The following is a 12,677-nucleotide window of genomic DNA, read 5'->3' as shown; positions in this document are numbered from 1 at the left end:
CATAGCACACTCTCTACCATGCCTTAATGGAGCTTATACAGATTCTTCAGTGTTGTGAAGTTCAAGAAAATGGGAGATTTCTTTTCTAAATGACTTAATAATATACTTTTTATTGAGAGGTCAGCAGACAAAGCAATCTTTCTATATATTCAAATTATATCCTGCTAGATTTTGGATATAATTTTCTTTTCTCATTTACTCCTAGGAGTCAAAGAGGAAAAAAGGGCATTTATTGTATATTTTACTAATATATTTTCCTCCAACAGTTTTAACATTTGTTTCTCAAAATATTTATGTTGATATTTAAAAAATCACACACAGTAAAAACCTAGAACAGAGGGTTAATGTATTCTAAAGTTCAGCTAAATTATTCTGTTCTCCATAAAACAGGGTTGCCATATAAAATACAGCATGCCCAGTTAATTTTGAATTTCAGTTAAGCAAATTATTTGTCAGTATAAATATGTTCCATGCAATATTTGGAACATGCTTATACTAAAATATTACTTTTTTTTTTTAACCTGAAATCCAAATTTAACTGGACATGCTATATGTAGCAGCCTGACCACAAAATATATGTAGCCTGATCAAAATTCTACTTTAAACTTCAAGCTTCAAAATTAATCTACTATTAATCAACAACTATTATTTACTTAGACCTATTTAGGTCCCCTAAAAATTGCTCGGTATTTATTTACCTACTAAAAATGTAAATCTTAACTATTTTAATGTTTTAATTAGGAAAGGTTAAAAAAATTATAGAAAAGAATGCTTTATAGAGGGGAAGGAAAAACTCTAGCTTTTATTGTTTTTTGCCCCAATCTTAAGCATATTCTATCTACTTCAATATTAAAATTACAGTTCAATGTTGAAAGCACAAAACATAACACAGAAAGAAAGGAAAGGTCTCAGAAACATTTTAACAGGAAACACTGGTCTTTGAAGTAATCTTATTATAGCAACTAATCATATAATAATCTAGAACAATCCATTAGTTATAAGTAAAACATAAATTATTTTACAAGGCATAGATACTACTGACCATCATAAGAACACATATTTTAACTAAAACATCATAATTAATACCTTGTGGAAAGGGGCTAGTTGCTGACACAGTCGTTCCTGGATTTCTTCCACCACCAGGCTTTCTTCCCCTTTGACCTGAGCTGTGAGCTGAAGATTTCTTCCCTTTGCCCTCTGACCCTCTAGCCTCTGAAACATCTTTTCCACTAGAGGTGTGTGCAGACACTTCCTGGAAATTTGCATTTGTAAATCGTGCTGTAGTATCTTCCAAGCGCTTCAATGATCCAGATATAGAGTTGTTGCTAGTGCTTGTATAAGTCTAACATTTTGGTTCAAAAAAGGAAGTAAAAGGAAAAAAAACTGATTACATTTTGGCTACAGAAAACAATAGGTGGCACATTACTAATAATAAGTAATTACTGGACTTGTAAGATACACATATGAAAATTTCAGTTCTAAAAATAAATCAGTGCACCTAAGAAAATCATGTAAAAACAATTATTTTACAGCCTGTTATAACTACATTTATTAAAAAAAAAAAGTATAGATAATTTGTAGTATGGCTATCTGAGGATCAAACTGCAATAATTAGTTATGTATTAGTCATATTTAAGAGACAAATAGTAATACTGAAGGTATTCATTTCTCAAGCAACATCTTTTTCAACAAGAACATACTACTTTCTTGACATGAAATTAAAATAAGTTTTAGGGTTCAACACAAGAAGATGACAAATAGAGAGAACTAAGGTGCTACAAATCCATTAGAGGACCATATCCATGAGTTTATAAGGCTCTAGCATAGAACAGGGCAAGAATTTTTTTTTTTTTTTGTCGTTTTTTCGTGACCGGCACTCAGCCAGTGAGTGCACCGGTCAGTCCTATATAGGATCCGAACCCGCGGCGGGAGCGTCCCCGCGCTGCCAGCGCAGCACTCTACCAAGTGCGCCACGGGCTCGGCCCAAGGGCAAGAATTTTTTTAAAGAATTCAGATGAAATCTCCCTTTCAAAAAACAGACAGATAAAAGCCTTCGAAGCAGAAATAATTTCTTCCAAGTATTAAGTTGAGAAAAAAGTTATATACTGCAGAGTTAAGATTTGTATTACTGTCCCTAAAACTGATTCTCAATTACTCCCCTGATCTATGTATGTTAAGGAAAAAAGTAATGATTTGCTTAAACAGTTTCCAGTTTTGAGTAAAAATTTTTAATAAACAGTACATCCAAATAATGGCAAATTAAATGTCTATGCAAGTGTATTGTACCAGAAGCACATTAATCAACATGCTTTGAAATGAAAATTTCATAAGGTCCACAGGGGCAAAGATTTTTGATGTCACCATTAAATTCACTAAATTATCTGAGGCACCTAGAACATTTAAGTTCACTAAATATCTGGAACATAATCAACACTAAATTTCTGTTGAATAAATAAATGAATATTTTTGTATGAATCTACCTGAAATCTCTTAACTAAAAGTGAAAAAATGTGAAAATATGCAGAAGTGAGATTTCCCATATATAGCCACCACTCAATACAAACAATCAGATAAATTTGCAAAATGAGAAAATGACAGTAAAATCAAATATGTAAGGGTTGGCGTTTTTAGCAAAATCAATGTTTTAAAAAAGGAATAAGAGAAGACATCAAATGTGCTGAAAACCAAATCTTTACTGCTATGTTTCCGCTACTCGTCCTTTGTTGCCAGCCCTAGTCCCCATCACCTCATAGCCAATAACAGATTTTCATCATCAAATACAAGAAACATTATCTCATAAAAAACAACGTAATCATTATTCTAACAAACTACAACTCACAAAAAAGAACAAAGGTTTCAGAGTAAGTTTAGAAGGAAAAAAAAATCCCATTTAACAAACCAATCACATTTAAGCTGATGAAACTTCATGGCTTACTTTAGAAACATGAACCTTTTCCATGGTTGGCAGGTCAATTTGGAAACTACCCCACCTCATTTTTCAAATATTTTTTTTCCAATTACTTGAGTTGATCCTGAGGTTCTCCATTCCTCTCACATCTGATCCTTGCATGACCTAGTGAAGTTTAAAAGTCATCTAAGAAAACACAGTGGTGTTCTTCACTCATGTACTTTTTCATGTATCAAATAAAGGAGGAAGAAAAAACTGGGAGTACTACAAATGGAAATATACTATTAGCTTCCAGGTAACAATGGTCAATTTGCCCATTTATCTAATGGAATGTCCTTGCTTACACTCTCAAGTATAAATCTGTCCATAAAACCAACGAAAATATGACATTTGGAAGAAATGGTATTACAAAGAAAGCAAAGAATGAAACAAATTTTAGTGACAAAAATCATAATAAAACCATAACTCAACATTTTTTAAAAGCTTACACACCTTCTGAGTTTGAAAGATACAAGAGACTTCTTAATATAAAACAGTAAAATTTTAGCTGACAATGTTAACAGTTTAGAAAGGCTATATAGGTTTCATTCAAAGAGAAAACTCTATCTTAACTCCATGTTTGAAAGTTAATTTAAAAGTACGTGTTCCACAATGTGCTGTTGAGACAATATGGCACTGGGGAACTCCACTGTGAACATATAATCAATTCAAAATCAAGGAGGAGAAAGAGATCAAAGGAGAGAGGGGGAGGTAGGAGAGGGCTAAAAGAGACACAATGAGTAGGCCCAAGACTAAATTCAATCTTTTGTTTACCTAGTCAGTTTCACATCCTAACTGACTCTCATATTATGAGCATCTCAATGCTCTGAGTGTGATTCTAGTGCTTAAAAACACCTATTTTCATGCAAAGTGGACCATAAAATGCAAACTACTTCATTTGGTACTCAGCTGAAAAAAATATGGTCTTTTTGTCCTTGTCCACTAGAGAAAAAACTGTATATTTGACTGTACTGAGTACCTGAAGTAGTGCATGAATACTTTGGCCTATATTGGGATTTACAGGCAACTTAATAAATCTTTTAAAAGGGTAATTTAGAGTATGTGTGATTTTTGTTGCATGGCCAACTAAAATTATTAGTCCTCGGGTAAGTGCAACACCAATAAATATATCTACTCAACAGCATAAGTTTGGAACAAAAAATATTTCCTACTTCAAACAAAATTTTAGATTCAGAATTAAATAATAACTCTATAATAGATAATCAAAGAAATAGCAGTTATAATATTTTAAAAAGGTATGGTCCCCTTAAATCATTCTTCAGTGCTCTGTCATCTACACTGGTGAAAAGGAGACAGAAGGAAGAGGAAAAGCCAAGAGCTGTGCTTTTAACCATGAATAAACAAAACATGCTAACTAAAATTTAAAAATAAAAGTATGTACTATTCAAGTGTCTCATTTAATTAACAAATTTTTCACTAGGCCAACCCTGAGAACACAGTGCTGAAACTATCCAATATGAATCACAAGAAGAAAGACATTTAAAAAAAAAAAAAAAAAAAAAAAGGCAATCAGTGAGCTGTGGAAGAACTTTAAGCAGCCTAACTTACATGTTATTGAAGTACCCAAAAGAGAACGGGAAGGAAAAAAAAAAGGAAAAGAAAAAGAATAGTAGGAAAAATTACAAAATTGATGAAAACAACAAGCCCACAGCTTTAAGAAGCTCAAGAAACCCCAAGCACAAGAAACATGAAGAAAAACACACAAATTCAGTTTATTATCAAAATGCTTATCACTGAAAACCAATGATAAAGAGAAAATGTAAAAGAAGCCAGGATTTTTTAAGCAAAGGATGTCTAACGTTCTTTTAAAAAAAGATAAGGACAAAAGCAAATTTCTCCCTGGAAACAGTGCAACCTAAAAAACAGAAGAGTACTAAAAGAAACAAACTGTCAACCTAGAATTCCATGCCCAGCTAAACTATCTCTCTAAAACAAATGCAAAATAAAGGCTTTTTCAGATATAAAAGCTGAAAGAACTAGTCACCAACAGACCAACACTACAATAAATGCTAAAAGATATCTTTTAGGCAGAAGGAAAACAACAAATGATATATGTGTCTACAAAAAGGAATAGTGCACTAGAAATGGTAATTACTAGTGGTAAACACAACACCTTACAGTAGTCCTCCCCCCCTTATCCTCAGGGGGATATGTTCCAATACCCCTAGGGGATGCCAGAAACCATCAATAATAATGAGCCCTACAATACACTATAATTCTTCCTATACAGTAATCGTCAGATACCATATACATACAGTGTGGATACACTGAACAAAGGGATGATTCATGTCCCAGGCAGGACAAAGCAGCATGGCATGAGATTTCATCATGCAACTAGGAATGGCATGCAATTTAAAACTTATAAATTGTTTATTTCTGAAATTTTCCATTTAATATATTCTAACTGCAGTTGAAAGCAGGTAACTGAAACTGCAGAAAGCAAAACTACAAATAAGAGTGGCCTGCTATACAAAATAGTAAAACAATAAAGAACTTCATTACTTTAATCTCTTTTTAAATACTCGATGATTTAGAGCAAAAATAACAACAATTAACTGAGAGGTTCATGACACATGTAAAAAAAATTTTTTAAGTGATAAAAATAGTACAAAAGCCAAAAGGATAGGAACAGAAGTATATATACCTGTAAGGTTCTTTCTTATACTGTAAGTGAAGAGGTATGATGTTGCTTGAAGGTAGACTCTGATAAACTAAAAGAATTATACTGTAAACTCTAAAGCAACTAGTATAATAGTACAACAAAGAATTATTGCTAATCAGACAAAATGGAATAATAAAAAAAATTCAATCAGAAAAAGGTCAAAAGAGAGAGAGCGCGTGAGGGAGAGAAACGGGAAGAGGAGTCATGGGCAAAAAGAAAAGGATTAGCAAATGTTAGATTAAAATACAACCATACAGATAATGGTATTATATGTAAATTCTGTAAACACCCCAAATAAAAGGCAAAGATTACAACACTAAATTAATAACTCAAGACCCGACTATATGTAACCAAAAGAAAACTAAATTCACTATATTAATATCAGACAAAGATTTCAGAATAAAGAATATTAATGAAATAAAGGGCTTACTTGTGGGGAGCTGCCCACGTTACACCGTAATCGCCATTACAAGATGGCGCCGGCCGACACTGACAATCGGCAAAAACAAGTCTAGAGCGCATGTGCTGGGAAATTCCCCGACCTCCAGTCTCTGCCTCTCCCGTGGCGTCATCTGGGCTGATGCACGACCGCCAGTCAGAGAGGGACACGTCCTAGGCGAGGGACAGTTTTCTATAAAAGGGAACGGGTTTCTGTACTTGGGGTCTCCGCCCCGATAAGCTTGTGCTCTGCCTCTCAAGACGCATTAAAGCTTTACCGCAGAAGGATCCTGTGTGTGCCGCGTCGTTCTTGCTGGCGAGACGGTTGCGTGGGACATCTGGTGCCGAAACCCGGGAAAACTTGTGACATCGTCAGCACCTTCGGAGACCCCCTGGTGACAGGGAGGATTCAGAACTGCAGGAGGGTAAGTTCAGAGAGGTGTGTCTGTTCTTGGTCTGGGGTGAATTCGGTTAGATTACAAGGTTTTAGACTCATCCCTTGGTGTGGTCAGACTGACGTAGATACGCAGCTGCACCTGAGACCCGTGTGAGCCTCTCGTACATAAGGGAGCGGTGTGTCTCACAGCGCCTCCTAAAGCAGGGCGCATTATGGGTTCCACGCAGTCTATGGTTACCGCGTTAGAGGCTGTGCTGAGACAACGTGAGATCAAAGTAGGGGGCCGTGTACTCAGAAATTTTGTGAAAGAGGTAGATCGTGTGGTGCCATGGTATGCCTGTTCCGGCTCCCTAACCTTGAGCTCTTGGAACAAATTGGGCAAAGACCTTGACCGCAAGTACGCAGAGGGAGACCTACGTCAGGGCACCAAGACCATTTGGAAGTTCATTAAGAATTGTTTGGAGGATGAAGGCTGTAAACCGGTAGTGACAGAAGGACAAAATATATTAGAGGAAGTCCAAGACAGCATGTCAGAAACTGAATGGAGTGAGAGGATGGGTACCCGCAAAAGGAGAGACGTCTCCAAAAAGGTAAACGGCCCTCCCGGTAAGTCTGCTGACAAGGGAGTGAAAAAGAAAAAGGGCCCTCCCGGCGAGTCTGCTAACGAGGGAGAAAGTCAGCGCCCAAGTGATTTTCAGGAAAAAAGGGACAGCCTCTATCCCCTGAGGGAACTGGGAGCCCTAAACTTAGGGGATTCGGGCTCTGATTCCCTCGGTCTTAGTGATGAGTCAGAACTAGAGGAAGAAGCGGCTAGATATGAGAAAGAGAGATATCACCCTGATGAATATTGGAGAAGTGACGCAGAAAGGTTAACGCGGCCGCCGCCCACGGCGCCGCCTCCCTATGCGTCACGCTCATCCGCCTTCTCGCTGATCCCTGAAAGGGTGAGGAAAAGACTGACCATGACCTTTCCGGTCTTTGAGACTTCCGAGGGAGGACGGGTCCATGCCCCTGTTGAGTTTACTCAGATTAAGGAGTTGGCAGATTCAGTTAGAAAGTATGGAGTCACGGCCAACTTCACCCTTACACAGCTTGACAGGCTGGCTATGACAGCACTGACGCCCGCAGACTGGCAAATGATTGCGAAGGCTGCCCTTACCAGTATGGGCCAATTTATAGAATGGAAGGCGCTTTGGTATGAGGCAGCCCAAACGCAGGCTAGAGCAAACGCTACAGCCCTAACACCTGAACAACAAGAATGGACTTTTGAGCTTTTGACAGGACAGGGTCGTTATGCGGCTAACCAATCTGCTTATCATTGGGGCGCATATGCTCAGATTTCTAACACGGCTATTAGAGCCTGGAAGGCGCTCTCCAGGAAAGGAGGGGCCGATAGTCAGCTTACAAAGATTATTCAGGGACCCCAGGAACCTTTTTCGGATTTCGTGGCTAGAATGACAGAGGCTGCAGGACGGATCTTTGGCGATCCTGAACAAGCCGCGCCACTCATAGAACAGCTTGTCTTCGAGCAGGCCACCCAAGAGTGCCGCACAGCCATAGCACCTAGGAAAAGTAAGGGGTTACAAGATTGGCTCCGGATCTGCAGGGAGCTTGGAGGACCCCTTACCAATGCTGGGCTGGCGGCTGCTATCTTACAATCACAGAGACAGCTAAAGCCGAAACCAGACAAGAGAGCTTGTTTTAAGTGCGGCCGGGTGGGACATTTAAAAAAGGACTGCCGAACCCCAGATAGAGATGGAGCCTCCCTTTGCTCCCGCTGCAGCAAGGGATATCATAAAGCTAGTCAGTGTCGCTCCATCAGGGACATTAAGGGGCGGCTTCTTCCACCGCCAGAGGAACAACACAAAACAGATTCAAAAAACGTGAGGTCGGGCCCTCGTTCCCAGGGCCCTCAAAAGTATGGGAACAACAAAGTCCAGGGGGGAAAGAAAGAGGTCCTGTCGGAAGATACACAAGAGTGGACCTGCACGCCGCCTCCGACTTCCTATTGATGTCCCAGATGGGTATTCAACCGATCCCGGTGCGACCCATTGCTCCATTGTTGCCTGGTACAATGGGCCTCATTCTCGGTAGGGGGTCGCTCACCTTAAAAGGCCTGATTGTGTATCCAGGCTTGGTTGATCAAGGCCACACCCCAGACATTCAGGTGTTATGTTCATGTCCCGAGGGGGTCTTCTCTGTAAGTCAGGGAGACAGAATTGCACAACTTCTTCTCCTCCCGGACGACACCACCCCCTGTGAGGCTAGAAAAAGGGAGATGGGCTCCTCTGGGCCAGACTCTGCATACCTAATTGTGTCCCTTAAAGAAAGGCCTAAATTGATGCTAAAAGTCAATGGAAAGATGTTTGAGGGCATAATGGACACAGGGGCTGATAAAAGTATTATATCTACTCACTGGTGGCCAAGGTCCTGGCCCACCATAGAGTCCTCACATACCTTACAAGGCCTTGGGTATCGATCTAGCCCGACAATCAGCTCTGCCGCCCTGTCCTGGGAGACATCAGAAGGGCAACAAGGATGGTTTACCCCATATGTCTTACCACTCCCGGTCAATCTCTGGGGAAGAGATATTTTAGAATACATGGGCCTAGTATTATCTAATCTTTACTCCCCACAAGCCCAACAGATGATGAAAAGCATGGGTTACAAACAAGGGAAAGGCGTGGGACGTGGAGAGCAAGGTAGGGTGGAGCCCATTTCCCCTGAAGGCAACCCTGGCAGGCAGGGCCTGGGTTTTTCCTAGGGGCCGTTGAGGGTTCTATGCCCATACCTTGGCTTACAGAGGAGGCGGTATGGGTTCCTCAATGGCCTCTGTCCTCTGAAAAATTAGAAGCTGCCACTAGGCTGGTAAATGAACAATTACAGCTTGGTCATTTGGAGCCCTCTACTTCACCATGGAATACTCCTATTTTTGTAATTAAGAAAAAATCAGGAAAATGGAGACTTCTCCACGATTTAAGAGCCATTAATGCACAGATGCGTGTGTTTGGCTCCCTTCAACGGGGCCTACCCCTGCTCTCTGCCCTGCCTAAACAATGGAAAATAATAATTATAGATATCAAAGATTGTTTTTTCTCCATACCTTTGTGTCCCCAAGATAGACAGAGGTTTGCCTTTACTGTGCCAGCTGTTAATCATTCTGAGCCTGATAAGAGATTTCAATGGAAGGTCTTGCCTCAGGGCATGGCTAATAGCCCTACCATGTGTCAGTTATATGTCCAATTAGCCCTTGAACCTATTAGAAAACAATTTCCATCCTTGCTTTTGATCCATTATATGGATGACGTTTTAATGTGCCACAAACATCTAGAGACTCTACAGAGGGCATATCCAATTTTGCTCAAGACATTAGAGCAATGGGGACTTCACATTGCTACAGAAAAGGTCCAAGTTACTGGAATTGGCTTGTTTTTGGGATCGGTTATTCATCCTGATAAAATAGTCCCTCAAAAATTGCAGATTCGTAGAGATCATTTACATACTTTAAATGATTTTCAAAAGTTATTGGGAGATATAAATTGGCTGAGACCATTTTTAAAAATCCCCTCTGCTGAGTTAAAACCTCTGTTTGACGTATTGGAAGGGGACTCTCATATCTCCTCCCCGAGAGTATTAACTCCTGCAGCAGATCAAGCCTTACAGGTGGTTGAAAGTGCCTTACAAAATGCTCAGTTACAGCGCATTGATGAAACAAAACCTTTTGATTTATGTGTTTTTAAAACTATGCACTTACCAACAGCTGTTTTATGGCAAAATGGGCCTTTATTATGGGTCCATCCCAATGCGTCTCCTGCTAAGATTATTGATTGGTATCCCGACGCAGTGGCTCGACTTGCACTCCGTGGGCTAAAAACAGCTATTATTCATTTTGGAAGAGAGCCCCAGATGTTGATAGTCCCTTATACAACTACTCAAGTTCAAACATTAGCTGCTAATTCAAATGATTGGGCCGTGTTGGTCACCTCGTTTACAGGACAGATTGATAATCACTATCCAAAACATCCCATCCTTCAATTTGCCTTAAGCCAAGCCATTGTGTTCCCACACATAATATCTCAAAAACCACTTGCCAATGGGGTTGTGGTGTATACAGATGGGTCAAAAACTGGTGTAGGGGCCTATGTAACTAATAGTAAAATAGTCTCCAAACAATTTAATGAAACCTCACCCCAAGTTGTAGAATGTCTAGTGGTACTAGAAGTCCTCAGGGCCTTCCCGGGCCCGCTTAACATTGTGTCGGATTCCTCCTATGTGGTTAATGCCGTTAAAGTTCTTGAAGTGGCTGGAATTATTAAGCCTTCTAGCAAGCTTGCTCACATCTTCCGCCTGATTCAATCCACCCTTTTTAATAGAAGCTTCCCTGTATATATAACACATATTAGAGCTCATTCGGGCCTTCCTGGTCCAATGTCTCGTGGGAACGACCTAGCAGATCAGGCTACAAGGGTCATGGCGGTTGTCCTTTCCCCTCAATTAGAGTTAGCAAAAGAATTTCATAATCAATTTCATGTGACAGCTGAAACCTTGCGCCGCCGATTTGCCTTAACGAGAAGAGAAGCTAGGGAGATAGTTACCCAATGCCAAAATTGTTGCCAGTTCCTGCCTGCTCCCTGTGTAGGGGTTAATCCACGAGGAATCCGACCACTACAGATCTGGCAAATGGATGTTACTCATGTCTCTTCTTTTGGAAGACTTCAGTACCTACATGTTTCTATTGATACATGTTCTGGCATCATGTTTGCCACACCCTTAACAGGGGAAAAGGCCTCACATGTAATTCAACACTGCCTCGAGGCGTGGAGTTCTTGGGGTAAACCCAAGATCCTTAAGACAGATAATGGGCCAGCCTATACCTCTCAAAAGTTTCAACAGTTCTGCCGCCAGATGGATGTAACTCATCTGACTGGTCTCCCATATAATCCTCAAGGACAAGGTATTGTTGAGCGTGCACATCGCACTCTCAAGTCCTATTTCATCAAACAAAAAGGGGGAGTCGAGGAGGCTCTACCCTCAGTACCGAGAGTGGCCGTCTCCATGGCACTCTTCACCCTTAATTTTTTAAACCTTGATGCTCAAGGCCGTACTGCGGCTGAGCGTCATTGCTTAGAGTCAGATACACCAAAACAAATGGTCAAATGGAAGGATGTGTTAACAGGACAATGGAAAGGACCGGATCCTATTTTGATAAGATCCAGGGGAGCTGTTTGTGTTTTTCCACAGGAGGAAGATAACCCTTTCTGGGTCCCAGAGAGACTCACCAGGACAATTTTGGGATCGGCGCAAGATGACACACCCATCAAAATGGAGGACCCTCCTGACCCTGATGACACTGTGCCAGGTCGCATTTACAATGGGGGAGCAACGCTGGGGAATCCTGACAGTGTTCCCCCTGCCAATGCCACTCCACCATGATGCACAATTATTCCCTCGATTTTTCAGTACTAATAAGACTCTAGATCTACCTTACTTGCCTCTAGATGAGGAGGTAGCTGGTATCGGGAAGGATAGGAATATCACTCTTGAGGGTAGTCTTTGTTTCCTGCTGGTTTCCAATCGATCTTTATCAGAGCATCCTTGTATAAAATTGTATAATCAAACTGCAGCTTGGTTTGACAGCCCAAAAACTAGGCCGGGTCAGTCCAATGCCACTTGGATATCTGGAATTTGGCCCGCGTTTGAGCCCAAAGGGAATGGCACTATTCCTTCACAACCAAAATGGACCCCATTTTGCCGGGGGACCAGATTAGAAGGGGATACCCCACCCTGGACGGGCTGTCAGTCTAAAAAGACAGGGTGGGCGAAAAAAGACAGATTTACCTTTTCCCCTTATATGGGCACCCAGTTTAATGCGACCTTTTCAGGCCTCAATTGGACATATCAAAATCCTACGATGGCGGCCTATTCTAACCCATTTAATGTCTGGCTGCTATGTGGAGTAAATGGCAGCTGCACGGATCTGTCACCGTTTGCTTTTCTTAAAGGAGGAAGCTGGGGGCATGCCACCTTTGAGTGGAATACGTCCGAGACTTTTGAGTCTTCTGTTTCTGTCCAAAGGTACGGACAAAATACGTCTGTACCATCGACACCAGTCTGCCTTTTCCCCCCTTTCGTGTTTATTTTAGTTCAGGATGCAGTACAGGAAAATCAGATTACTTGCACCAATGAATCCTGCTTTTATGCACAGTGTTGGA

At 40.6% G+C, this 12,677-nt stretch overlaps 1 protein-coding gene across 12 annotated transcripts in view; it reads right to left on the bottom strand.

Moving 5' to 3' along the window:
- Positions 1–12,677, bottom strand: part of MLLT10 (MLLT10 histone lysine methyltransferase DOT1L cofactor) — a 223,698-nt gene that overhangs the window by 72,493 nt on the left and 138,528 nt on the right. For all 12 annotated transcript variants that reach the window (XR_010023857.1, XR_010023858.1, XR_010023859.1 and 9 more), the window contains one exon: positions 1,087–1,342. Coding sequence is in view for 9 of the 12 variants with exons in the window: in XM_063099795.1 (XP_062955865.1) it covers positions 1,087–1,342 (256 nt within the window). In the remaining 3 variants the exon portion in view is untranslated. The remainder of the gene's footprint in view (positions 1–1,086; positions 1,343–12,677) is intronic.

The sequence above is a fragment of the Cynocephalus volans genome, chromosome 6 (assembly GCF_027409185.1).
Source record: "Cynocephalus volans isolate mCynVol1 chromosome 6, mCynVol1.pri, whole genome shotgun sequence".
Taxonomy (NCBI): Eukaryota; Metazoa; Chordata; class Mammalia; order Dermoptera; family Cynocephalidae; genus Cynocephalus; species Cynocephalus volans.
Note: the sequence above shows the minus strand (reverse complement) of the source record. Positions and strands in the feature narration are given on the sequence as shown.